We start from the raw sequence: 27,237 nt of genomic DNA, 5'->3' as shown, positions 1-27,237 counted from the left end.
TATGATGTAATGTACTCCAATGGTGACACTCAGAAAATTAAAAGACTACAAGTTTCTAGATAATGTTAAGAAATATAAATCACTGACCTTTATACATATATCAAAGACCTTTGCTTCTTTACTCATTTATTGACTTAAAGACTACTTGTTTTTGGGATATCACACGATTTGTAACTATTTAAGCTTTTTTAGGTCCAATCTGTGCAGCAGCAGCATTTGCTCGAAGCACAGCACCAGGAGATGGATATGGGCGCATCTGGAATAGTGGACCACTAGCTGTGACATCAGCTCCAGTGCGTGCTTCATTTCGCTGAGGAAGTCCAGATGCCCATGTACCTCTGTGAGGAAAAAAATCATATAATAACTTCCTAGAATATAAGTAGAGAAAATTACCTTCAGATAAAAGCATACACTTAACCTGCTTTCTTTACATGTTATCAAGTGATGGATACTTCAGCTGTTTTAAATGAACATCCTCTTAATGATTCAAAAAGTTGGCATAGGAACATCACCCAGTTTATCAATACCTTAAATTAGCCATCATATAAGCCTAAATGAAATTACAATTATGGCTTTAGTGGAAGGACTATATATTTATGGCCTACTCCCTTAAAATGAAAAAAATATATGTATAACATAATAATGATATTCATTCCAAGGAATGGGAATAGGATGGTTTGGAAATGTTTTATGAGTACAGTCAGGGGTAAGTGTGTGGGCATGAGTAAAGGAAGGGGTGGAACTTCGGCTGAAGGAAGATGTATGGGAATATGTGAGTGTGGAAGTAAGCCCAGACTGATGTGGGTGAAAATTAAAGTAAATTGCGAGAGGTGGATGATCATGAGTGCTTATGCACCTGGTATTAAGAAGTGTGAGGAGATAAGTGAGTGCTTTGGAAGGAGCTGAGATGATGTTTCAGAAGTTCGGATGTGAGGGGCCAAGTTTTACTCATGGGTGATCTGACTGCACTGTCATTCCTCACATGATCACCCTCCTCACACAGCAGACTATCTTGAGGCATTTCATTCCCCTCTTCCGTTCCTCTGGATTAAAAGCCTAAGACTTGCATCCATAAAACACCGTCAGGACAAATATACCATCAAATTTACCCATCTTTGCCCTTGCCATTAATGACTTCCTCCACACACTCCCTGATATACCCAAGGTCTTTGCTCTATCTCCCACCCTATGATTCAAAGTACTTTAGTTCCCATAGTTCCATCCACTGCCATTTCTACTCCCAGGTATCTAAAGCACTTCAATTCCTTCAGCTTCTCAGCCATTCATGTCCATTCAAACCAAGCAGTCTCACCAGCTTGCTAAACAGCAAAACCTTATTTCTATTAGCATTAGTTCTCAAACTTGAATGCTACCTTTCGCATTTTCTCTCACATGTCTGCCACCAAGGATGTCACCTGTAAACATCAACTTACACACTTCCCCCTGCCCCCAACATAATTTATACCAATCCCTATCTATAAGACCATCATTTACCTCTTTCCCTTACCTATCTACAAACATTAAAAAGCCATGGAAACATCACACACACATGATGCAAAGCCACCTTCACATGAAATCACTCATCCTTCTCCCTTACAGCCTGGACATATGCCTTAATCTTTTGATAAAAACTTTCCTGCTGCATCATATTTTTGTAGTACCTTCTACAAGGGCTTTCTTTCAACCTTATCAGGTGCTTTCTCAAGATCCAGAAATGTCATATAAAAATTTCTTTACATATTTCTCACAAACATTTTTTAAAGCAATTCTTGGCCCACACATCCTCCACCTTGTCTGAAGCCATACTGCTCCTCCTAATTCATATGTTCAGTGCATGCTACCATTCTTTCAATCATCATTCAATACTGTACCAATATAGTTTGAACATCGCTTCGTTCCCCTTTCCTTTATACAAGGGTACTAAACTGGTATTCTGCCAGTCCTTAAGCACCTTACCTTGGGCCATATACATGGTGAATAGTTTGACTGTCCAATCAACAAAACTATCATCCCCTTTCTTGAGAACCTCAGGTGCAATCCCATCCACTCCAGCACTCTTCCATGTTTTATATGACAAAGCTTTCACTACCTCCTCTCTCTTTACAAGACCCTTAAACAGGATTCTCTCACACTGAATGTTAACTCATCCCAAACACACCACATCTACTGCCCTATCAAATTTCTCATAATTCCTTCCAAATACTAACAGCATCTCTTTTTCATCTCTTCTCTGTCTTTCACCACTTCCCCATCTGCTCCCCTCGCTGTTGCTCCTGTTTTTTCTCCTTATCTTTCTGTACTATTCCCTATCTGAAACAGTTTCATATTCTCTCTATTGATAATCTCTCAATCCATCTCTAATTTGATATACACCACTCTTTTCTCTGACTATTAACTTGATTTCCTTGTACCACCATTCAATATGGTTTCTCATTTGTCCATATCCTACCTGCATGCCACAAACTTCCTTCTAATGTGAAAACATTTCATCTACTTCCCTTGTTTATTCTTCTCTTAACTGTGCCACTCTAAACTCAATTACTCCTGGCATCTCTGTATGCAAGCTTCTTTAACCAAGCTCATTCACTTTCATCACTTCTTTCACACAATTTCTCATTTACCTTAAACCACTTCAAGAGCCACACTCATTTCCACTAGTAAATGTTCAGACGTTCCACATGCTGCCCTTCCTGGAATGTGCTGTACACCTGTCAGTCAGCATATACTCCACTAATGACTGTTGACCACCAAACCTGCATATGCATATACACTAAATCTGATATTGTCTTCTAGCAAGGCATTAGGGGTTTATCAAGCAAATTCTAAAGCCTGTGTCTTAAGCAACTAAAGAGGGATTCTCCACAATTAAATATCACTATGTTAAAATTGTCCAGTATGATTGAACTATGTTTACGACAAATTCATCTTAACTTTTAGAAGTCTTTGTTTACCTATGTTGTCTGTGCAGGGGGGCCTATAACTTAATCCTAGTCATTTCTAAAGAAATGAAGATTATATCAACAGCCAAAACACTTTTCAGCACAGGATCAAGATGACTTGTAACAAAGTACAAAACCCCATTGCTTATTTTATTTCCCCTATCACTGCCAAACAGAGTGCACCTGGGAATTAAGAATGTGGCAAAGGAAATAACAATGATAAAGAGCTCATTATACTTAACAGAGAATCAACATGATTTAGCTAAGCTGGTTGAAATTACGTAATGATACAAGATTTGTCTCAGACTGTGAACTTAGCTAACAGTTTGTAATCTCACTAAGTCTGACCAAGGTAAAACTTAATAAAACCTGATATAAATCTACTATAAGTCAGCATGGAAACAGGAGATCATTATGTTCTTTACAGGCTGTTTGTGATAGCTGAAGAAATAAAAAAGATACTGGGGTTAGTGTGGATGCAGCAGACGCAAACAGCTGACTTCAAAGAAATGCCTGTAAAGTTTTTCAACTAAGGAGATGCAAATGTAAGTCATGGACTAGCAGGGATGCATTTATAAAGTCTATTTTCAAAAGCATTTTTGACATTGCTCTTAACTACCCATGCTACTGTCATTCCATATATCAAACTCTAAAAAGACCCTTGCCATACTCGTACCGATGTATTTGTACTGTCTGTTTCTTCCCACCATCATTTACTTGGAAGGTGCACTATATGGGTGCCTTATGTCACAAGCTACTATTAATAACACCGGCAAAAATATGAGTTATTTTAACCACATAGCATGGTGCCTTACCCACTGACGACCCTTGCCATACTTGTATGGGTTCACCATTTTCATTTACAATGGGTATACATGCTCACCAATTATACCCTTAATTGTCACATCATCCACTTTTGCATTCAAATCTCCCACCACTAATACTTGATCCCTTGCATAAAAACTGCTGATGCACTCACTCAACTCCTCCCAAAACATTTACTACTCTTCTTCTGGCTATCAGGAATATTATCATTAACAATCACCCACTTGTACACAACACTCATTTTCACCCACATCATTATGGGACTCACTTCATAAAACTCTTTCACATATTCCTACAACTCTTCCTACTACAAAGGTGCCACAGCTTCCATTGCTCTCATCCCCACTCTAACCCCATATTAATCCAGCACATTCCCAAACCATTCTACCCCTTCCCTTTGAAGCTTGTTCAAATCATAGCCAGGACACCCAAGTTTTGTTTCTTCATAGCAAGAACATCCAGGCTCATCTTCCCTGGTTACATCTGCTCATATTCAAATGCCCAAGCCTGAACTTTTGAAGAATATGAGCACTTCTTGCTTGGCTCTTTATGCTCCATCTTTTAGATATTGAAATATGAGAAGGGGGGAGAGTATGACTTTCAAATCCAACATAAACTAATACTGTATCCTATATAATATGTAATCACCTTAAGACAACCTTGTTCTTAGGTTATCTATATCATTGTTTGTATTTATCACTGTCCAACTGATGGGTGTATGATGAGTTGGTTTCTTTGTAACAAACACAATCATATAGTGTATCATTACAAACAGAAGTGTTATCAGAAAGATAAAGATGAAGGAAACTTTACCTGCCACATTCTCCATATGATGCAGGGTCCATTGGATCTAGTTCTTCATTCAGAGGATGCCTACGACCTTTGCGTTCCCTGCCACGGTCACGGTCCCTGCCTTTGTCTCTGGTCCGGTCCCGTCGATCATGGTCCCGCTTCTCTCTCTGGCTTGACTCATCATCGGAACCCTTTCAGAAATTAAAATGAGTTGTGATTGCTACAAGTCAATCAATAACTTAAGTAACCTGGAAGCACTAATCTACAAAGAAATATAATGATTTAGTGATTTGCTTTTTTGACTACTTATGAAGTAGTCAAAAAGGCAAATCACTAAATGGAACACTAAGAACCTTTCCATTTCCTCTACAGTTATCTGTTCCTCACACATTTGCTGTTTCTGATAAGATGTTTAAATATTTGCTAACTGGTCTCAGTAATACTTTCCAATCTCTGCCTATTCTAGGGTGAGGTATGGTAACTGAGCAGTATTGTAACTCATTTCCTTAGTCAACACAGGGCTCAAAGTTCCTGTTCCAGTCTATTTATCTTAATATTTTTTCTTTCTAAGAAGTGTTTGGTGGATAAGTAAAGAGCTTCTGGGGGCATATTACTCAAAATATCATTCCAGGGTAAAAATGAAAATTCTTGCTAATCTCTCACCAGTTAACGTGGGTGGTGATCAAGTTAAATTTACTGCTCATCTTCACTAAGGTCAAAGTCAGAGGATTTCGACTTAATATTTAAGACCATCTATACCCTAATGAGCTAAAATCATTAATCTCATTTTTTTTGTAATCTACTTATCTTTCTTCCAAGTTGGTCATAATTTACATGTCTCTGACAGTGCCATGTTGGTTACATTATGGTAAAAATAAAGATAAAAAAACAAGATGAATACAGTGAAGGCACAAGGATGATACAGCAGCCAGAAAGACATGTACTCCTCTAAGATGGTTTTTTTTTTTTTTTTTTTTTTTGCTTTGTCGCTGTCTCCCGTGTTTGCGAGGTAGCGCAAGGAAACAGACGAAAGAAATGGCCCAACCCACCCCCATACACATGTATATACATACGTCCACACACGCAAATATACATACCTACACAGCTTTCCATGGTTTACCCCAGACGCTTCACATGCCTTGATTCAATCCACTGACAGCATGTCAACCCCAGTATACCACATCGCTCCAATTCACTCTATTCCTTGCCCTCCTTTCACCCTCCTGCATGTTCAGGCCCCGATCACACAAAATCTTTTTCACTCCATCTTTCCACCTCCAATTTGGTCTCCCTTTTCTCCTCGTTCCCTCCACCTCCGACACATATATCCTCTTGGTCAATCTTTCCTCACTCATTCTCTCCATGTGCCCAAACCATTTCAAAACACCCTCTTCTGCTCTCTCAACCACGCTCTTTTTATTTCCACACATCTCTCTTACCCTTACGTTACTTACTCGATCAAACCACCTCAATCCACACATTGTCCACAAACATCTCATTTCCAGCACATCCATCCTCCTGCGCACAACTCTATCCATAGCCCACGCCTCGCAACCATACAACATTGTTGGAACCACTATTCCTTCAAACATACCCATTTTTGCTTTCCGAGATAATGTTCTCGACTTCCACACATTCTTCAAGGCTCCCAGAATTTTCGCCCCCTCCCCCACCCTATGATCCACTTCCGCTTCCATGGTTCCATCCACTGCCAGATCCACTCCCAGATATCTAAAACACTTCACTTCCTCCAGTTTTTCTCCATTCAAACTCACCTCCTAATTGACTTGACCCTCAACCCTACTGTGCCTAATAACCTTGCTCTTATTCACATTTACTCTTAACTTTCTTCTTTCACACACTTTACCAAACTCAGTCACCAGCTTCTGCAGTTTCTCACATGAATCAGCCACCAGCGCTGTATCATCAGCGAACAACAACTGACTCACTTCTCAAGCTCTCTCATCCCCAACAGACTTCATACTTGCCCCTCTTTCCAAAACTCTTGCATTCACCTCCCTAACAACCCCATCCATAAACAAATTAAACAACCATGGAGACATCACACACCCCTGCCGCAAACCTACATTCACTGAGAACCAATCACTTTCCTCTCTTCCTACACGTACACATGCCTTACATCCTCGATAAGATGGTACAATCCTAATAATGGGAGATTTCAGTTACAAAGAAGGAGACTGCACTAGGATTTTCATAAAGGCAGAAAGTTGTGTGGTAGATAAGTTCTTGGAAAGTATACAATTAATCTTCATGCTTCAACATATCACTGAGCACACCATCAGCATTAGATCATATCTTTAAACAGAGTAAACAGTAACATGGTAACTGAAAATACAGTACCAATACACCAACTGGTGAAGTGATCATGCAGAGCTAAAGTCTGACTGTATGGTTAGTGAGAACAAAATGGGGGATCGAATATGAAAGCAAGACTCAAAGTGGAGATATGGTTATGGAAATTATTCAGAGCTCACAATATAAGTGAGACCATGAGCTGGAAAATGAAACTGCAAGACCAAGATATAGACCACCGTCAAGGAGGGTTCTATGAAATTAACAATGAAAGGGTACCTCTGGCTTCAAACAGTGAGGGAGGTTAGAAGAGAGAGAGAGAGAGAGAGAGAGAGAGAGAGAGAGAGAGAGAGAGAGAGAGAGAGAGAGAGAGAGAGAGAGAGAGATGGTTGAATAAAAGATGTCAGAGAGCAAAAGACCATAAAGATGTAGTAAGGAGGAGATTTAAGAAGCACATCAGCCAACCAGAATTTAAAAGGTATACGAGGGCAAGGAACGAATATAACAGGCCAAGGGAGGAGGAACAGAGAAATGCATGAACTACACAATTCACATGAACATTTTTTCAATTCCTGCTTTGGAGAACTCAGAGAAATTGTAAAAATTACAAAACATTAAAAAAAATACCTAACATAATAAGTCAGTTTTCTGATTGCCTTGTCACATGTGAAGAAATATCTTAAGTATACCTGAAGTACATCTAGCTATGGATGATTACCTCAGATCTGTCACTCATTGGTTCATCAGCATCTTGATCCTCCTCTTCCTCTACTCGGGTTATTTCACCATCATTTTCCGTATCTCCCGAACGATTTTTGATGAGTTCAGTTGCCATTTCTTTACGAAGAGTAGCAGCAGAGCGTGAAACCTGACATCGTGGATGACCTGGAGGAAGCCAAGCAACCAAGTCTGTCTCTGTGTTCCAATAGTAGTAACGACCACTGAAAAAAGATCAAAAAACATGCAAACAAAAATATTAAAAACTACATAGCTGAAATCCAAATGAGGCATTGGCAAACCTCCTTACAAACAGGTGATTAATATTCATTAAATGCATAACTAATTAATACATAAATTAATACATATACTTCTATTTTTTTATACTTAGTCACTGTCTCCCACGTTAGCAAGGTAGTGCAAGGAAACAGACGAAAGAATGGCCTAACCCACCCAAATACACATGTATATGCATAAACACCCACACATGCACATATACATACCTATACATTTCAATGTATACATACATATACATACACAGACATATATACAAATGTACATACTCATACTTGCTGCCTTTATCCATTCCCAATGCCACCCCGCCACACTTGCACGAGGTAGCGCAAGGAAAAGACAACAAAGGCCACATTTGTTCAAACTCAGTATCTAGCTGTCATGTGTAATGTACCGAAACCACAGCTCCCTCTCCACATCCAGGTCCCACAAAACCTTCCACGGCCCCCCCCAAGACACTTCACATGCCCTGGTTCAATCCAATGATAGCATGTCGACCTTGGTATACCACATCGCTCCAACTCACTCCATTCCCTGCACATCTCTCATCCTCCTACAAGTTCAGGCACCAATTGCTCAAAATCCCCTTCACTTCATCATTCCACCTCCAACCCAGTCTCCCAACTCTCCTCGTTTCCTCCACCTCCGACACATATCCTCTTTGTCAATTGTTCCTCACTCATTCCCTCCACGTGACCCAACCACTTCAATACACCCTCTTCTGCTCTCTCAACCACACTCCTATCATTACCATATATCTCTCTTACCCTTTCATTACTTACTCGATCAAACCACCCCACACCACATAACATCCCCAAACATTTCATTTCCAACACATTCACCCTCCTCTGCACGATCCCTTTCATAGCCCATGCCCCGCAACCATATAACATTGTTAGAATCACTATTCCCTTAAACACACCCACCTTCACTCTCCGAGACAACGTTCTCACCTTCAAGACACACCCCAACGCTCCCAGAACCTTCGCCAATCCACCCTATGAATCACTTCCTCTTCCATGGTTCCAGCTGCTGCTAAATCCACTCCCAGATATCTAAAACACTTCAATTCCTCCAGTTTTTCTCCATTCAAACTTACCTCCCAATAAACTTGTCCCTCAACCCTACTGAACCTAATTACCTTGCTCTAATTCACATTTACTCTCAGCTTTCTTCTTTCACACACTTTACCAAACTCAGTCACCAACTTCTGCAGTTTCCCACCTGAAGCAGCCACCAGTGCTGCATCATCAGCGAACAACAGCTGAGCTACTTCCCAAGCCCTTTCATCTGCAGCAGACGGCATACCTGCCCCTCTCTCCAAAACCTTGCATTCACCTCCCTAAAAACCCCATCCATAAACAAATTAAACAACCATGGAGACATCATGCACCCGCAAACCAACATTCACTGAGAACCAATCACTTTCCTCTGTTCCTACTTGTACACATGTCTTACATCCTTGATAAAAACTTTTCACTGCTTCTAGCAACTTACCTTCCATACCATATACTCTTAATACCTTCCACAAAGCATCTCTATCAGCTCTTATCATATGCCTTTTCCAGATCCATAAATGCTACACACAAATCCATCTGTTTTTCTATGTATTTCTCACTTACATTCTTCAAAGGAAACACCTGATCCACACATCCTCTACCACTTCTGAAACCATACTGCTCTTCCCCAATCTGAATCCACACATCCTCTACCACTTCTGTAACCACACTGCTCTTCCCCAGTCTGATGCTCCATAAATGCCTTTACACTCTCAATCTATACCCTCCCATATAATTTCCCAAGAATACTCAACAAACTTATACTTCTGTAATTTGAACACTCACCTTTATCCCCTTTGCCTTTGTATGATGGCACTATGCATGCATTTTGCCAATCCTTAGGCACTTCACCATGAACCATACATATACTGAATATCCTTACCAGCCAGTCAAAAACATCCCTTTTTCAATAAATTCCACTGCAATAACATCCAAACCCTCCGCCTTGCCGGCTTTCATCTTCCACAAAGCTTTCACTACCTGTTCTCTGTTTACCAAACCATTCTCCCTGACCCTCTCACTTTGCACATCACCTCAACTAAAACACCCTATATCTGCCACTCTATCATCCAACATATTCAACAAACCTTCAAAATACTCACTCCATCTTCTAACTTCACCACTATTTGTTATTTCCTCCCCATTAGCCCCCTCCACTGAAGTTCCCATTTGTTCTCTTGTCTTATGCACCTTATTTAGCTCTCGCACTTTATTTCACTGGGAAATATATCTTCAATCATTTTAGCTGAAAAAGTGTAAAGAAAAAAGGTAGAGTACATTTCTGCTTAAATACTCAAGATATAGCTACAAAATTAAGTTATCAGTTCCAATGACTGGGAGATAAATCAATCGGTGAAATTAGCTTAATGTTTAAAAGAGTAAAGTCATCATATATTATAGGTCCAATCCCTAATCATCAAAACTTATCAAGAATATAAAGAAATAAGTGGGTAAGAGAGAGGTGTTAGTAGGAGGAGTATGTACGAGTAAGCTGAAGAGGGTGTGCTGAAATAGTTTGGTTGAATGTAGAGGATGAGTGGGGAAAGGGTGATTGAGGTAGTATGTATGTTGGATGTAGAGGAAACAAGGAAAATGGGGAACTGAAGAGGAACTAGAAGGAAGGAGTGAAAGAGGTCTTTAGCATTTGGGCCCTCTCTGTTGCCAGCTTCTTTGTTTTCTCTATGAGGTCTGCCACAAAAGCTGTGTTGTCAGCAAACAGCAACTGATTCACCTCCCATGCTCCCTTAACCTTAGCATAGCACAGATCTGATCCTTGTTCTAAGACCCTTGCATTCAACTCCCTTATCATCCCTCCAGAAAAAAAATTAGACAAATGAGGTGATATCACATATCTTTGATACATATCCATCTTCACTGGGAACCACTCATCCTCCTCCCTTCCTAATTATGGACATACCTTATTCTCCTAGTGAAAACTTCACAGTGCATCTACTATCTTTCCACATACCACATATATTAGCAAATTCTATAAAGCTTCTCTGTAATGCCTAGCATAAGATTTCTCCACATCCACAAATGCCACCAACAATTACATATCTCCTAGTGTTTCTCAAGCCAATTCTTTAGAGTAAAAAAAGAAGAAAAAATGGTCCAAATATCCTCTACTTCTCCTGAAGCCACATTGCTACTCCCTAGTTAGATGTTCTGTGAACCATACCATTTTCTGTATACCTTATCAGGTATACTCAGCTAAATCGTACCTCTGGAATCTGTGCGTTAACTCTTTTCTCCCTTGCCTTATGTAAAGGCACTATGCACAAATTCTCCCATCCACTCCTCAGGCACCTCACCTTGAGCTACTCAAATGCTGAGTAGCCTCACTAATTGATCAACCGCACTATCATCCCTTTCTTCAGAAACTCAACTGCAGTTCATCTATTCCTGCTGCTTGTCACGCTTCATCTTATGTGTCTTGCCATGCTTTATCTTATGTGTAATACTAACAGTAGCACAAATTTCAAATATATTACTTTACAGTAGTAAACTTGTCATAGTATATACTATCTGTTGTATACAGTATTACAGAGCCAATCATTTATAAACAAATGCATGAGAAAAAAATATTGTTTAGGCCAAACACAACAGCACAAATTGATTACCATCAGATACACTTATGCACAAGTGGAGTTGTGAGAATGTTAGTGAAAACCAATTTATGGCATGTCATATTACAATCACATGTCAAGTGTGACACATAGCTTTGTCTCATTATTATCAAAAGTATTAGATGGTTTTTATTATCTTTTCTTACTGCACTCAAGGAATGTGAAATGTCTAGGGTAAACCATGGAGAGGTCTGTGGAGCCTGGATGTGGATAGGGAGCTGTGCTTTCAGTGCATTACACTACAGCTAGACTGAGTGTGAACAAATGTGGCCTTTTTTGTTTGTTTTCCTGAAACTACCTCACTGAAGCAAGGGGTAGTGGTGCTGTTTCCTGTAGGATAGGGTAGCTGCAGGAATGAAGGCAAGCATGAATGCTTGCATGTGAATATATGCATATGTCTGTGTATTTGTAGGTATATGAGTATATGTTGATATGTGTATGTATGTATATGTGTGCGTATGGGTGTCTATGTATACACGTGTACATGAGTGGTTGGGCTACTCTTCATCTGTTTCCTGGCGCTACCTCGCTGACGCAGGAAACGGCGATCAAGCATAACAGAATAATAATATACATATATAGTCTCAAATATTGAAAAACTACTCAAATCAGCAGACCAGAAATGCAGTGACAGTAAATGGGTTTAGCTTTACTGCTCCTTTATTGTTGAAGTTCAACATAATGAACAGAGGTAGCAAAGCCAATGACAACAGGCATTAGTGTGTGCTCCAGCTACTTACATTCCTAGATCTAAAATTTCTTGCCAATGGCCAGGTAGTGGGAACTTGCTGAGCATCTTGGCTCTTCGGCGTTCATAGTCTGAGGTAAGAGCCTTGCGGTCTTTCCACTGCTCTCTACACATGTTGCTACACTCGTGATAAACATTCCACTTGTTTGGGCAACCTGGATATCCCTATAACAATGAGAAAGGTTTATAAAAATGATAATCAAAGAATTCTTAATCAGTTAAAATAACAGTAAAGTACAACACATACACAGCAGTTCACCTATGTCTAACATCTGATAATTCAGTATTCTTTACTATCTGCATGTCATTCAAAGCAAGGTGGCACAAACTTATTTCTTTTATTCTTTATCAAACATCTTTAGTTGTACACTTTAATTCACTTTTCTTTCAATGATTCAACCACAAAGTGCAAAACGCTTGATTTACTCTGAGTAAATGAGAACAGAATTGAATAAATAGTTCACCTTATCATAATGCACCCCAAAATATTACAATTATTATCATTATACTTAATCGGTATCTCCCACGTTAGCGAGGTAGCGCAAGGAAACAGACAAGGAATGGCCTAACCCTTTCACATGCATATGTACATATGTAAACTCCCACACATGCACATAAACATACATATACAATTCAACATATATATATATACATATACATATATACACATGTACATATTCATACTTGCTGCCTTCATCCATCCCGTTGCCAACCCGCCACACATGAAAAAGCATCCCCCCCACCCTCCAGTGAGGTAGTGCCATGAAAAGACAAAAAAGGTCAAATTTGCTTACAGTCTCTAGCTGTCATGGGTAATGCACTAAAACCACAGCTCCTTTTCCACATCCAGGCCCTACAGACCTTTCCACAGTTTACCCAAGACGCTTCAAATGCCCTGGTTCAATCCATTGACAGCACGTTGACCTTGGTATACCACATCTTTCCAATTCACTCTATTCCTTGCATGCCTTTTACCCTCCTGTATGTTCAGGCTCCAATCACTCAAAATCTTTTTCACTCCAACCTTCCACCTCCAATAGGGTCTCCCACTTCTCCTTGTTCCCTCCATCCCTGACACATATCCTCCTTTGTCAATCTTTCCTCACTCACTCTTTCCATGTGTCCAAATCATTTCAAAACTCCCTCTTCTGCTCTCTCAACCACACTCTTTTTATTATCACACATCTCTCACCCCTTCATTACTTACTCAATCAAACCACCTCACACCACACAACATCCCCAAACATTTCATTTCCAACACATCCACTCTCCTCCGCACAACCCTATCTATAGCCCATACCTTGCAACCATATAACAATGTTGGAACCACTATTCCTTCAAACATACCTAGTTTTGCTCTCGAAGATAACGTTCTTGCCTTCCATACATTCTTAACACTCCCAGAACCTTTGCCCCCTCCTCCAACCTGTGACTTACTTCCACTTCCTTGGTTCCATCTGCTGCTAAGTCCACTCCCAGATATCTAAAGCACTTCACTTCCTCCAGTTTTCCTCCATTCAAACTTACCTCCCAATTAACTTGTCCCTCAACCCTACTAAACCTAATAACCTTGCCCTTATTCACATTTACTCTCAACTTTCTCCTTTCACACACTTTACCAAACTCAGTCACAATCTTCTGCAGTTTCTTGCCCAAATCAGCCACCAGAGCTGTATCATCAGTGAACAACAACTGACTCACTTCCAAAGCCCTCTCATCCACAACAGACTGCTTACTTGCCCCTCTCTCCAAAACTCTTGCATTCATCTCCCTAACCATCCCATCCATAAGCAAATTAAACAACCATGGAGATATCACGCACCCCTGCCACAAACCGACTTTCACTGGGAACCAATCACTTTCCTCTCTTCCTACTCATACACAGGCCTTACATCCTTGATAAAAACTTTTCACTGCTTCTAGCAACTTACCTCCCACACCATATACTCTTAAAACCTTCCACAAAGCATCTCTATCAACCCTATCATATGCCTTCTCCAGATCCATAAATGCTACATACAAATCCATCTGTTTTTCTAAGTATTTCTCGCATACATTCTTCAAAGCAAATACCTGATCCATACATCCTCTACCACTTTTGAAACCACACTGCTCTTCCCAAATCTGTTGCTCTGTACATGCCTTTACCCTCTCAATCAATACCCTTATAATTTCCCAGGAATATTCAACAAACCTATGCCTCTGTAATTTGAATACTCACCTGTATCCCCTTTGCCTTTGTACAATAGCACTATGCATGCATTCTACCAATCCTCAGGCAATTCACCATGATCCATACATACACTGAATATCCTTACCAACCAATCAACAACACAGTCACCCCTTTTGTAATAAATTCCACTGCAATACCATCCAAACCCATAGTCTTGCCAGCTTTCATCTTGCGCAACGCTTTCACTATCTCTTCTCTGTTTATCAAACCATTCTCCCTGACCCTCTCACTTTGCACACCACCCCGACCACAACACTCTATATCTACCACACTATCATCAAACACATTCAACAAACCTTCAAAATACTCCATCTCCTTCTCACTTCATCAATATTTGTTATTACCTCCTCATTTGCCCCTTCACCGATGTTCCCATTCTTCCTCTTGTCTTATGCACTTTACTTACCTCTTTCCAAAACATCTTTTTATTCTCCCCAAGAATTTAATGATAATCTCTCACCCCAACCCTCATTTGCCCTCTTTTTCACCTCTTGCACCTTTCTCTTGACCTCCTGCCACTTTCCTTTATACATCTCCCAATCATTTGCACTACTTCCCTGCAAAAATTGTAACACCTTTTTCTTCTCTTTCACTAACAATCTTACTTCTTCGACCCACCACTCACTAACCTTTCCAATCTGCCAACCTCCCACCTTTCTCATGCAACACGCATCTTTTACACAAGTCATCACTGCTTCCCTAAATACATCTCATTCCTCCCCCACTCCCCTTACCTCACTTGCTTTCACCTTTTGCCATTCTGCACTCAATCTCTCCTGGCACTTCCTCACACAAGTCTCCTTCTCTTCTTTTCTGAAAACCTCTACAAATCTTCACCTTTGCCTCCACAAGAAAGTGATCAAACATCCCTCCAGCTGCCCCTCTCAGCATATTAACATCCAAAGGTTTCTATTTCACACACCTATCAATTAACACGTAATCCAATGACGCCAACTGGCCATCTCTCCTCCTCACATACGTATACTCATGTATGTCTCTATTTCTAAACCAGATACTCCCAACCACCAGTCCTTTTTCAGCACAAAAATCCACAAGCTCTTCACCGTTTCCATTTACAACACTGAATACCCCATGCCCCCCAATTATTCCCTCAATTGCCACATTCCTCACCTTGGCATTCAAATCACCCATCACTATAGCCTGGTCTCGCGCACCAATGCTGCTAACACACTCACTCAGCTGCTCCCAAAACATTTGCCTCTCATGATCTTTTTTCCTCATGACCAGGAGCATAGGCACCAATAATCACCCATCCCTCTCTATCCACTTTCAGTTTTACCCATATCAATCTAGTTTACTTTCTTACACTCTATCACATATTCCCACAACTTCTGCTTCAGGAGGAGTGCTACTTCTTCCTTTGCTCTTGTCCTCTCAAGAACCCCTTATTTTACTCTGAAGACATTCCCAAACTACTCTTCCCCTTTACCCTTGAGTTTCGTTTCACTCAGAGCCAAAACATCCAGGTTTCTTTCCTCAAACATACTACCTATCTTTTTTCTCATCTTGGTTACATCCACATACATTTAGACACCCCAATCTGAGCCTTTGAGGAGGATGAGCACTCCTCGCATGACTCCTTCTTCTGTTTCCCTTTTAGAAATTTAGATACAAGGAGGGGGGTTGTCAGCCCACCTGCTACAACATGTGGGGAATATGTAGGAAGTATTCTTTCTCCCCTATCCCCAAGGATAATATAACAAATATTACAAGTACATATGAATACCAAGTTATTATCATATCTTTCTTCAATTTCAATCATACAAACTAGTATATCTATTTCAATGTAGGTACACGCCAATGAAAGGTGTGGTCATACATGAATTTTGTGAGCAACACTCACTGACGTTAACTTGATATAGTTTGGTAAACTACTAAAAAATAAAGTAACAAAGATGAGCAATTTCTTGATCCTCTGTAACTTAAGCCATAATGCAGCAACTCTAATGAGAGCAGTTTAAGCAAATTTAATGCTTCTGAGTGATAATCATATAGAAACAGCATGAGATAAAACAAAGAATGCATTCATTACAAATGATAAACATGCTGTAAGTGTAAAATAATGGAAAACAACATTGCATGTAATACAAAATGCAGCAATGCTGATCCTGTTGTTTGTTCATCAGTAGTGGAATGTAAATGGTCATACAAACATCAGTTTGCACTAACTGTAGTTTTATTCAGCTCAGCATCTCCCACCACTTCTATATTGTTATTACAATCTAATCTTGAGTAGTGCTCTGAAATAGTGGAAGACAAAAAAATGGCAGTTGATATGAAAAAGGAATTAAAACCTTGGCAAATATCAAGGCCTACATCATCAAAGATGAATTTCAAATAGGTTAACAGCTGCTGAGAGATCAAGTTACTGATTCTCATTAGTGACCAGGAAGAAACTATAACACAATGTGAGGAAATGCTTGGTGATTTTCAAAGATCTGAAAAAAAGATTAAACATACCACAGAAGGGTGAATGTTCACAAAAAGAACTAGTTCAAGATTGGCTATTGGCAAATGAAAATGTTTTTCTTATCAACAAACAATGGAAGAGACAATAGCTGATATGTATGAAAGGCAGTTGGACAAACAGAAGAGGAAAAAGGAAGAACATCCCATAGAAAATCAGGAAGTTAGAGAAAAGAATCAAGAACTAAATGTTCCAAATTTTGAGCTCAGTACCCCCCCAAAACAGTGTTGTTATTGTTGCCATCATCATCATTGTTATTAGTAGTAACAGGTATAATCATTATTTCTTTCATTTTTTTTTTTTTTTTGCTTTGTCGCTGTCTCCCGCGTTTGCGAGGTAGCGCAAGGAAACAGACGAAAGAAATGGCCCAACCCACCCCCATACACATGTATATACATACGTCCACACATGCAAATATACATACCTACACAGCTTTCCATGGTTTACCCCAGATGCTTCACATGCCTTGATTAAATCCACTGTCAGCACGTCAACCCCGGTATACCACATCGCTCCAATTCACTCTATCCCTTGCCCTCCTTTCACCCTCCTGCATGCTCAGGCCCCGATCACACAAAATCTTTTTCACTCCATCTTTCCACCTCCAATTTGGTCTCCCTCTTCTCCTCGTTCCCTCCACCTCCGACACATATATTCTCTTGGTCAATCTTTCCTCACTCATTCTCTCCATGTGCCCGAACCATTTCAAAACACCCTCTTCTGCTCTCTCAACCACGCTCTTTTTATTTCCACACATCTCTCTTACCCTTACGTTACTTACTCGATCAAACCACCTCACACCACACATTGTCCTCAAACATCTCATTTCCAGCACATCCATCCTCCTGCGCACAACTCTATCCATAGCCCACGCCTCGCAACCGTACAACATTGTTGGAACCACTATTCCTTCAAACATACCCATTTTTGCTTTCCGAGATAATGTTCTCGACTTCCACACATTCTTCAAGGCTCCCAGAATTTTCGCCCCCTCCCCCACCCTATGATCCACTTCCGCTTCCATGGTTCCATCCGCTGCCAGATCCACTCCCAGATATCTAAAACACTTCACTTCCTCCAGTTTTTCTCCATTCAAACTCACCTCCCAATTGACTTCACCCTCAACCCTACTGTACCTAATAACCTTGCTCTTATTCACATTTACTCTTAACTTTCTTCTTTCACACACTTTACCAAACTCAGTCACCAGCTTCTGCAGTTTCTCACATGAATCAGCCACCAGCGCTGTATCATCAGCGAACAACAACTGACTCACTTCCCAAGCTCTCTCATCCCCAACAGACTTCATACTTGCCCCTCTTTCCAAAACTCTTGCATTCACCTCCCTAACAACCCCATCCATAAACAAATTAAACAACCATGGAGACATCACACACCCCTGCCGCAAACCTACATTCACTGAGAACCAATCACTTTCCTCTCTTCCTACACGTACACATGCCTTACATCCTCGATAAAAACTTTTCACTGCTTCTAACAACTTGCCTCCCACACCATATATTCTTAATACCTTCCACAGAGCATCTCTATCAACTCTATCATATGCCTTCTCCAGATCCATAAATGCTACATACAAATCCATTTGCTTTTCTAAGTATTTCTCACATACATTCTTCAAAGCAAACACCTGATCCACACATCCTCTACCACTTCTGAAACCACACTGCTCTTCCCCAATCTGATGCTCTGTACATGCCTTCACCCTCTCAATCAATATCCTCCCATATAATTTACCAGGAATACTCAACAAACTTATACCTCTGTAATTTGAGCACTCACTCTTATCCCCTTTGCCTTTGTACAATGGCACTATGCACGCATTCCGCCAATCCTCAGGCACCTCACCATGAGTCATACATACATTAAATAACCTTACCAACCAGTCAACAACACAGTCACCCCCTTTTTTAATAAATTCCACTGCAATACCATCCAAACCTGCTGCCTTGCCGGCTTTCATCTTCCGCAAAGCTTTTACTACCTCTTCTCTGTTTACCAAATCATTTTCCCTAACCCTCTCACTTTGCACAGCACCTCAACCAAAACACCCTATATCTGCCACTCTATCATCAAACACATTCAACAAACCTTCAAAATACTCACTCCATCTCCTTCTCACATCACCATTACTTGTTATCACCTCCCCATTTGCGCCCTTCACTGAAGTTCCCATTTGCTCCCTTGTCTTACGCACTTTATTTACCTCCTTCCAGAACATCTTTTTATTCTCCCTAAAATTTAATGATACTCTCTCACCCCAACTCTCATTTGCCCTTTTTTTTACCTCTTGCACCTTTCTCTTGACCTCCTGTCTCTTTCTTTTATACATCTCCCACTCAATTTCATTTTTTCCCTGCAAAAATCGTCCAAATGCCTCTCTCTTCTCTTTCACTAATACTCTTACTTCTTCATCCCACCACTCACTACCCTTTCTAATCAACCCACCCCCCACTCTTCTCATGCCACAAGCATCTTTTGCGCAATCCATCACTGATTCCCTAAATACATCCCATTCCTCCCCCACTCCCCTTACTTCCATTGTTCTCACCTTTTTCCATTCTGTACTCAGTCTCTCCTGGTACTTCCTCACACATATTTGGTTTGGTATAAACATAACAGTATTATTTCTGTTATTATCATCTTTATCATCATAAGTATTATTTCATACTTGTTTGGAGTTTCCTATGTCAGCAGGACAACATTCACATCCATTTTCAAGCTGTCATTTGTAATGTATTAAAAACAAAGCCCCTCATCACAACCAGGCCCCCGAAGACCTTTCCATTGTTTCTCCCAGCTGCTTCACGTGCCCTGGTTTAGTTCACTGACAGCATGTTTCCCCCGGTATTCCACATCACCACAATTCATTCTATCATGTGTATGCCTTGCAATCCTTTCAGGCCCTCAGCATTCAAAATCTTTTTCACTCTATCATTCCATCTCCAATTTGGTCTCCCATTCTTGTCCCCTCCATTTCTGACATATATCCCTTTGTCAATTTCTCCTTGTTTTATGTGGCTCCTGCAGCTTTGAGGCTTTGCTCTACAATAAAGGAGGTATATGACAGACTCCTGTGGAGCAAGGAGATCTAGGAGAGGAATATTTTACTCCCTTTTGTTCATAATGATGATATAGCCTTGCCTCAGACGATATCTCTCTTGCGGTGTAGCCACTTATAGGCAGAGTCCAGGAACACCTACTGAGTATTTTGAAACAACAAATAACATCTCTGGGAATGGATATCATGGATACTGCAGATAATGATGCTTCAATGGCAGAATTGAAAGAGTAACAACTAAAGGTGGTTTAAGTTTCGTATATTGAGTGAAATGAAGTTGAGTTATTGTGAACAGGAATAAAGTATTGAGGTGCAGCAGAGGGGTAAAACAGTATAATTTTGGTGTGCCTTAGAACAGTTAGAATGAGAACGAAATGAAGTGCTTTACATACTCAGGAAAGGACATAGCAGATGATGAAATCATGGGAAGTGCAGCGAGTCATAGGGTTGGAGAGGGAGCTAAGATTCTGGAATATGTTCCTAGCTTGTTCTCTTGTTTGGAAAATGCCATTCTCTCAATTGATATAAAATGCTTTATTGTCTTTATATCAAATCAATCATACATTATACTTACACTAGATGTATGAGAAAACTGTAGTAATGACCACGTTACATTATCATAGAGATGTCCAACTTCTTTTGATTTGTAACATTAATATGAAAATTTCAGCACCACAGTTACTTACCAGGTAAGGGTCAACGACCTGAGGTTCTACAGGAGTGTAGGTGTGGATAGTCTGTTGTGGTGTCTCATCGTAATCTTCAGCAATAATTTCCTCTTCTGCTGAAGCTGCTGGTTCTGGCTCTGAAAAATATAGGATAAAATGTTTTCGAAACTGTAACAGACAGTTCCAACACAAAATTGTCACTGAAGCCCTTCATACATTGAACTTAAGCATTAGATAAATACAGCCTTAGAGTTTCAGACCTCTGGAGAAGGATATCATAAGTTCTCTTCATTCATATGAGTGCTTCACTTACATTTTCCCTGTTCTTCCCTGCCCTCCAATATGATATCACTTATTTATTAAGAAGTGGTTCCTACTTTGTCAAAAAGAACAAATAGATTGAATGAGATATTCTGCAATCAGAAGTGATAATAATACACATGCAACAATCTCCCTTCTTTCCACTTTCTCTGGTGGAGAAGTCAGTGTGAGTGGAACTCATTACAGAATTTTCAACATGTAAAATTTCCCCATCTTTAAACAGGAAATTGAGGCAGCTCTAATATTTCCATAGCATCCAATAGACTTTATTTCATTATACTTGATCGCTGTTTCCTACATTAATGAGGTAGTGCTAGAAACCGACGAAGAATGGCCCATCCATTTATATACAAACATATATACCTAAACACTCATACATGCACATAAACATATACATATACATATCAACATATACATACACATATATACACATGAACATATTCATACTGGCTTGCCTTCATACATTCCTGGCACCACCCTGCCCCAGAGGAAACAGCATTACGACCCCCTGCTTCAGAAAGGTAGCACCCGGAAAACAGAGAAAGAAGGCCACATTCATTCACACTCAGTCTCTAGCTATCATGTATAATCCACTGAAACCACAGCTCCCTATCCATATCCAGGCTCCACAGACATTTCTATGGTTTACCCGAGACGTTTCACATGACCTGGTTCAGTCCACTGACAGCAAGTCGACCATGGTATACCACAATGTTCCTATTCACTCTATTCCTTGCACGCCTCTCACCCTCCTGTATGTTCAGGCCTTGATCACTCAAAATCTTTTTCACTCCATCCTTCCTTCTCCAATTTGGTCTCCTACTTCTTGTTCCACCCACCTCTGACACACATGTTCTCTTTGTCAACTTTTCCTCACTCATTCTCTCCATATGTCTAAACCATTTCAAGACACCCTCTTCTGCACTCTCAACCACACTCTTATTTCCCCATATCTCTCTTACCCTTTCATTACTTAATCAAACCATCTCACACCATACACTGTTCTTAAGCATTTCATTTCCAACACATCCACCCTCCTCCATACAACCCCATCTATAACCCATGCCTCGCAACTATATAATATTGTTGGAACTACTATTCCTTCAAACATACCCATTTTTGCTCTCTGAGATAATGTTCTCTCCTTCCACACATTCTTCATCGCTCCCAAAACCTTTGCCACCTCCCCCACCCTGTGACTCACTTCTGCTTCCATGGTTCCATTCACTGTGAAGTCCACTCCCAGATATCTAAAACACTTCACTTCCACCAACCTTTCTCCTTTCAAACTTACATCCCAATAAACTTGTCCCTCAACCCTACTGAACCTAATAACCTTTCACACATTCACACATTCTTCCAAACTCAGTCACCAACTTCTGCACTTTCTCACTTGAATCAGTCACGAATGCTGTATCATCAGCGAACAGCGACTGACTCAATACCCAGGCCCTCTCATCCCTAACAGACTGCATACTTGCCCCTCTCTCCAAAACTCTTGCATTTACCTCCCTAACCACCCAATCCATAAAAAAGTTAAACATCCATGGAGATATCACACATCCCTGCCACAGACCAACCTTCACTGGCAACCAGTCACTCTCCTCTCTTCCTACTCGTATACATACCTTACATCCCTGATAAAAACTTTCCACTGCTTCTAACAGCTTACCTCCCACACCATATACTCTTAAGATCTACCAAAAAGCATCTCTATCAACCCTATCATATGCTTCCTCCAGATCCATAAATGTCACATGTAAATCCATAAGTTTTTCTAAGTATTTCTCACGCACATTCTTCAAAGCAAAGACATTATCCACACATCCTCTGTCTATTCTGAGACCACACCGCTCCTCTCTAATCTGATGCTCTGTCCATGCCTTCATCCCTCTCAATCAATACCCTCCCATGCAATTTACCAGGAATACTTAACAAACTTATGCCTCTATAGCTTGAACACTCACCTTTATCCCCTTTGCCTTTGTACAGTGGCACTATGCATGCATTCTGCCAATCCTCAGGCACCTCACCATGATCCATTCATACAATGAATATCCTTATCGACCAATCAACAACACAGTCACACCTTTCTTTAATAAATTCAACTGCAATACCATCCAAAGTTGCTGCCTTGCCAGATTTCATCTTCCACAAGAGTTTCACCACCTATTATTTCTCAATCAAACCATTCTCCCTGACCTTCTCACTTCACACACCATCCCAACCAAAACACCCACATCTGCTATGCTATCATCAAACACATTCAACAAACCTTCAAAATACTCACTCCATCACTACCTGTTATCACTTCCCCCCTTGCCCTCTTCATTGATGTTCCCATTTGTTCTCTCGTCTTCTGCACGTTATTTACTTCCTTCCAATATGTTTCATACATTTCATGGTTATGTCACTACTCCATGGGCAATGGGCTGATCTCAACAAATTGAGAAAGATGATGGTTAGAATAAGGGGCATGTTAATGGAGGCATTCAAATCCCTTCTCTCCACCTTTCATATGGGAAAGGGGAAAACACAGGATGATAATACGGTACAATAATGAATGGTATCTAAATACTAATCAACATATTACTCAACATTTTATCTGAATTAAGAGCTGCTGAATATAAGTATAAAAGTGATGCTCTTTGATGATAAAGCCCTGACATCTACTGTATATTAACTGTATCAACAACTGGTTTAGTGAGTGATCCACGAAATGTGAATGAGAAGATCCATGATGAAACACATAATGTCATAATTATGAGCACCAAGCAGCCATCAGTTACGAGTGAAACTGATAGCAGAGTCTGCCTACAATACCCTCTATGAACATGTGGATCCGACCAATACTCTGACGAGGGTGAAACCATCTAACAGTCCCTGCGTTGTGCAATCACTGACAAAGTTAGTCTACTTTCGAAAGCTATCTGATGTGGAACTGCATGAACTGGGGAGCTGTTCTGTGACCACAATTTCTCACACCATTTCTTTAAATACTTTTGAATTTCTAAGCACAACAAATTCTCCATTATACTTTCCTTGCCTTGTTTAATATGAAAAGTTAGACTGATCGTCTGTAGGTATATATGTACTAATTGGTTATTACACGAAGCACTGATAACATAAGTAGCCATTTCCTAAAGCTAGTTTTGCGGCAGAGCTGAAATAAACATTTACCCCAATTGATTACATAAAAGCATATACCTACGTTAATTAAGCCCACATATTCCTAGATATACACTACTATTGCCACTTCGATATCAGTAAACAAAACATAATACTCCATATCATTCATAGCAACTGCTATCAAACTTTCTAAACCCTAAAAAAACAGAGTAAAACATAATCACTCATTACCCAGAGTTAACAGTGAGGTACAGTGGTTCTGTCGGCACCCCAAGGGACAATCACCCCAAAGGAAAATAAAAAACGGGAGCACTCCAGTCCAATGATCATCCCCTAGCCTAAGGGTGAGGGGTGAAGTATAGGGTGATGATGTGGGTGACTTTGATGGTTATATTACGGTAAATAAATGCCTGGATTGCTCCCTTCACCAATAGTGTTGTGGGGCAAATGTCCTCTGAGGCTCTGCGAGATTTTGCCAACGATTGAATTCATGAATAAACTATATAAACCAGAGAATCATGCAAATTTCATCGATTTATATATACATTGGTGTCTCATGTAGCTCATCATCTCCTGAAATCAGTCTCCTCGTGTCGTGCTCGACTGGCGACTTAACTAAACCACCTTTCCTTTTTTGGAAATATTTGTTGAAACACTTACAACATCACTTACCTGTTTCCTTGGGGAGGTTGATTATCCCCCGTTTGGCTAATTTTGCGGCTAGGGCCGGTGGCAATGGCATAATTAAAGTTCTACTTAAAAGGCAAACGTAAACAACGTCGGCCAAGTTTGTCCCAACGACCGCATGAGTGGATTCCGACTCATATTTCAGATTCAGCTGAATCGTTCTTCATTTGCTTACAATATCATTATCATTACAAATACTTAACTAAAGTATCAAAAATAGAATTGATTTATGTGGTATACATCCACAGGTTTGGAAACTATGTATTTCTCCGCCTAATAAATAATCATTGGAAAGAGTCTGAAATACACTGATTTAAAATTAGATACTAAATGCGTCCTTGTATGTTTATTTACCTTTTACCCCCAAAGCATCTAAAGGAAAATCAGGAAAAAAAAATCAAAACCAAAAATTAATAAAAAGATTCTAGTACATGAGAAAAATTGTGCATAGGAATATCTGTTTAACGTAGACTTGATGTATAATTTGTTTGAAAAGGAAGATAACTCTATAAACGATATTAACTGTCATTATGCATGAGTGAGGCGCGTTTATCATTAAGACTCGTCAATTTCTTACAATGTCCATAATTATTCATTGCAGCATTTTTTTTTTGATCATTCAGTGGCTCACCTTTTTTTCCTCTCTTGTTTAATTACCATCACCAACACTTCTTTTTGAAAGCGTGACATTCAAACAGCTACTAAATGGAACGTATTGGTGCAACTCATATAAACAGAAAAAAATATACTGATAATTTTTCTTTTAGATAATCTAGTGGTATTAGATTTGCAGATTATGCATAACCCATACATAACAAAGAATGATAAGTGAATTAACTATTAACATTATCAACATATTAACATAATGCTCTCTCTGACTGTCTACAGACAATACCTATTTTCTGTAATGACAAAAAAAAAAGTAACCATTTTCTATGAGTACCTGCTCTTCCTTTTGAGGCCACACTTAAGATTACTCAATTATGCTTATTAAGTGTTTGATCCTTGCACTGAAGTCGACGAAAAATCAGTACGGTGCTACACAGAATAAGTCCATCAGAGAATAAGAATAAGAGAATGAGAACAAGATTTATCCAGTGTATACAACCAAAAAATTAGGCATTACTTGATATAGAAAATGAAATAATGGTCACTATAACTTATATTATTCTTCCTTGAGTTTGAAAACGCTGTTTCTCACTCTCTCTCCTGCTGATGAGGTCCAATAAGATAAACTCAGGATTAGAAAAATGTGTATGAACTGCCTATACAAATGTGAGTATAGGAAGTGGACTAAATCAATGATTCTTTATCAAAATTGAATGCAGCTTTTTGATCTAGCAATCAAAATATATAGCTGGAAAAAAGTGCAAGTTGAAAGGAATATATATATATATATATATATATATATATATATATATATATATATATATATATATATATATATATATATATAAGCTGTGCAGATTATCTATACATAGAAGTATATATAACAAATTATGATATAATCGAGTAATTAATAAAAGAGCAAAAGGGAAGTGAGGTAATTAAAAGAGTCTCCCATAAGTAAGTCAAATAACATAATCACACCTATTCAAATATCATTCTCCAAAACTAATAGCCAACCAAATGTAAACTAGACAATAAAATGTTCGAAAATTCATAATTGCTAAGTTAGTGTTTAAAATATCTACATTTTCTATGATTAATTTGAAAGTACAGAAAACTAGAATCTTTAAGGGTAACTTTGGTATTATTTTGTAACTCGTACATATATTTTACGTACTGTTATAATAGTATGAAAGTACAGTAATTGTGGCCAAGTGCTCTGATATTTCTCTTGTGTTATCGTTGTATCATAGATATATTGTTTTAAAGAAATTTATGAATAAATAAGTGTGATAACGAACAATAACACATATATTTCTAGAATGTTGTGACCTTTCTGCTCTTTTGTTAATCTAAAACATCACAAGAGGTATAAAGTGACACTATAAATGAACTAATACATACTAAACATACTGAAAAAATCTATAATAGCATTCATTATGAGATTAACATCATATAAACCATTTATTCTGTGCTAACACAATCTCGTCTTATTGGACATCATTAACATTTATAGAAAAAAGACATGCTAGGGAAACTGATATACATATCCCCAAAAATGTATTCATGATATCAAAAGTAAACTATTTACCCCTACCATCTAAGAATTAAACTCTAGTTTACCTACGAGGCAACCAGGTAGCCCAAACACACCCCTAACTTAAAGCACTAAAACATGGATCTACATTAACATAAGTTGGTTAAGGTGAA

General features: G+C 39.3%; 1 protein-coding gene across 1 annotated transcript; it reads right to left on the bottom strand.

Moving 5' to 3' along the window:
• Window positions 1-109: 109 nt before the first annotated feature.
• On the bottom strand, window positions 110-25,060 carry PQBP1 (poly-glutamine tract binding protein 1). The gene is made up of 6 exons (XM_071660466.1): window positions 24,904-25,060; window positions 20,800-20,918; window positions 12,306-12,478; window positions 7,588-7,810; window positions 4,578-4,747; window positions 110-338 (listed from the first exon to the last, which is right to left on the bottom strand). Exons 1-6 carry the CDS (start codon window positions 24,971-24,973, stop codon window positions 179-181), a joined length of 915 nt encoding a protein of 304 aa, XP_071516567.1. The 5' UTR covers window positions 24,974-25,060; the 3' UTR covers window positions 110-178.
• Window positions 25,061-27,237: the final 2,177 nt, after the last annotated feature.

Source organism: Panulirus ornatus, chromosome 71 (genome assembly GCF_036320965.1).
Source record: "Panulirus ornatus isolate Po-2019 chromosome 71, ASM3632096v1, whole genome shotgun sequence".
Taxonomy (NCBI): Eukaryota; Metazoa; Arthropoda; class Malacostraca; order Decapoda; family Palinuridae; genus Panulirus; species Panulirus ornatus.
Note: the sequence above shows the minus strand (reverse complement) of the source record. Positions and strands in the feature narration are given on the sequence as shown.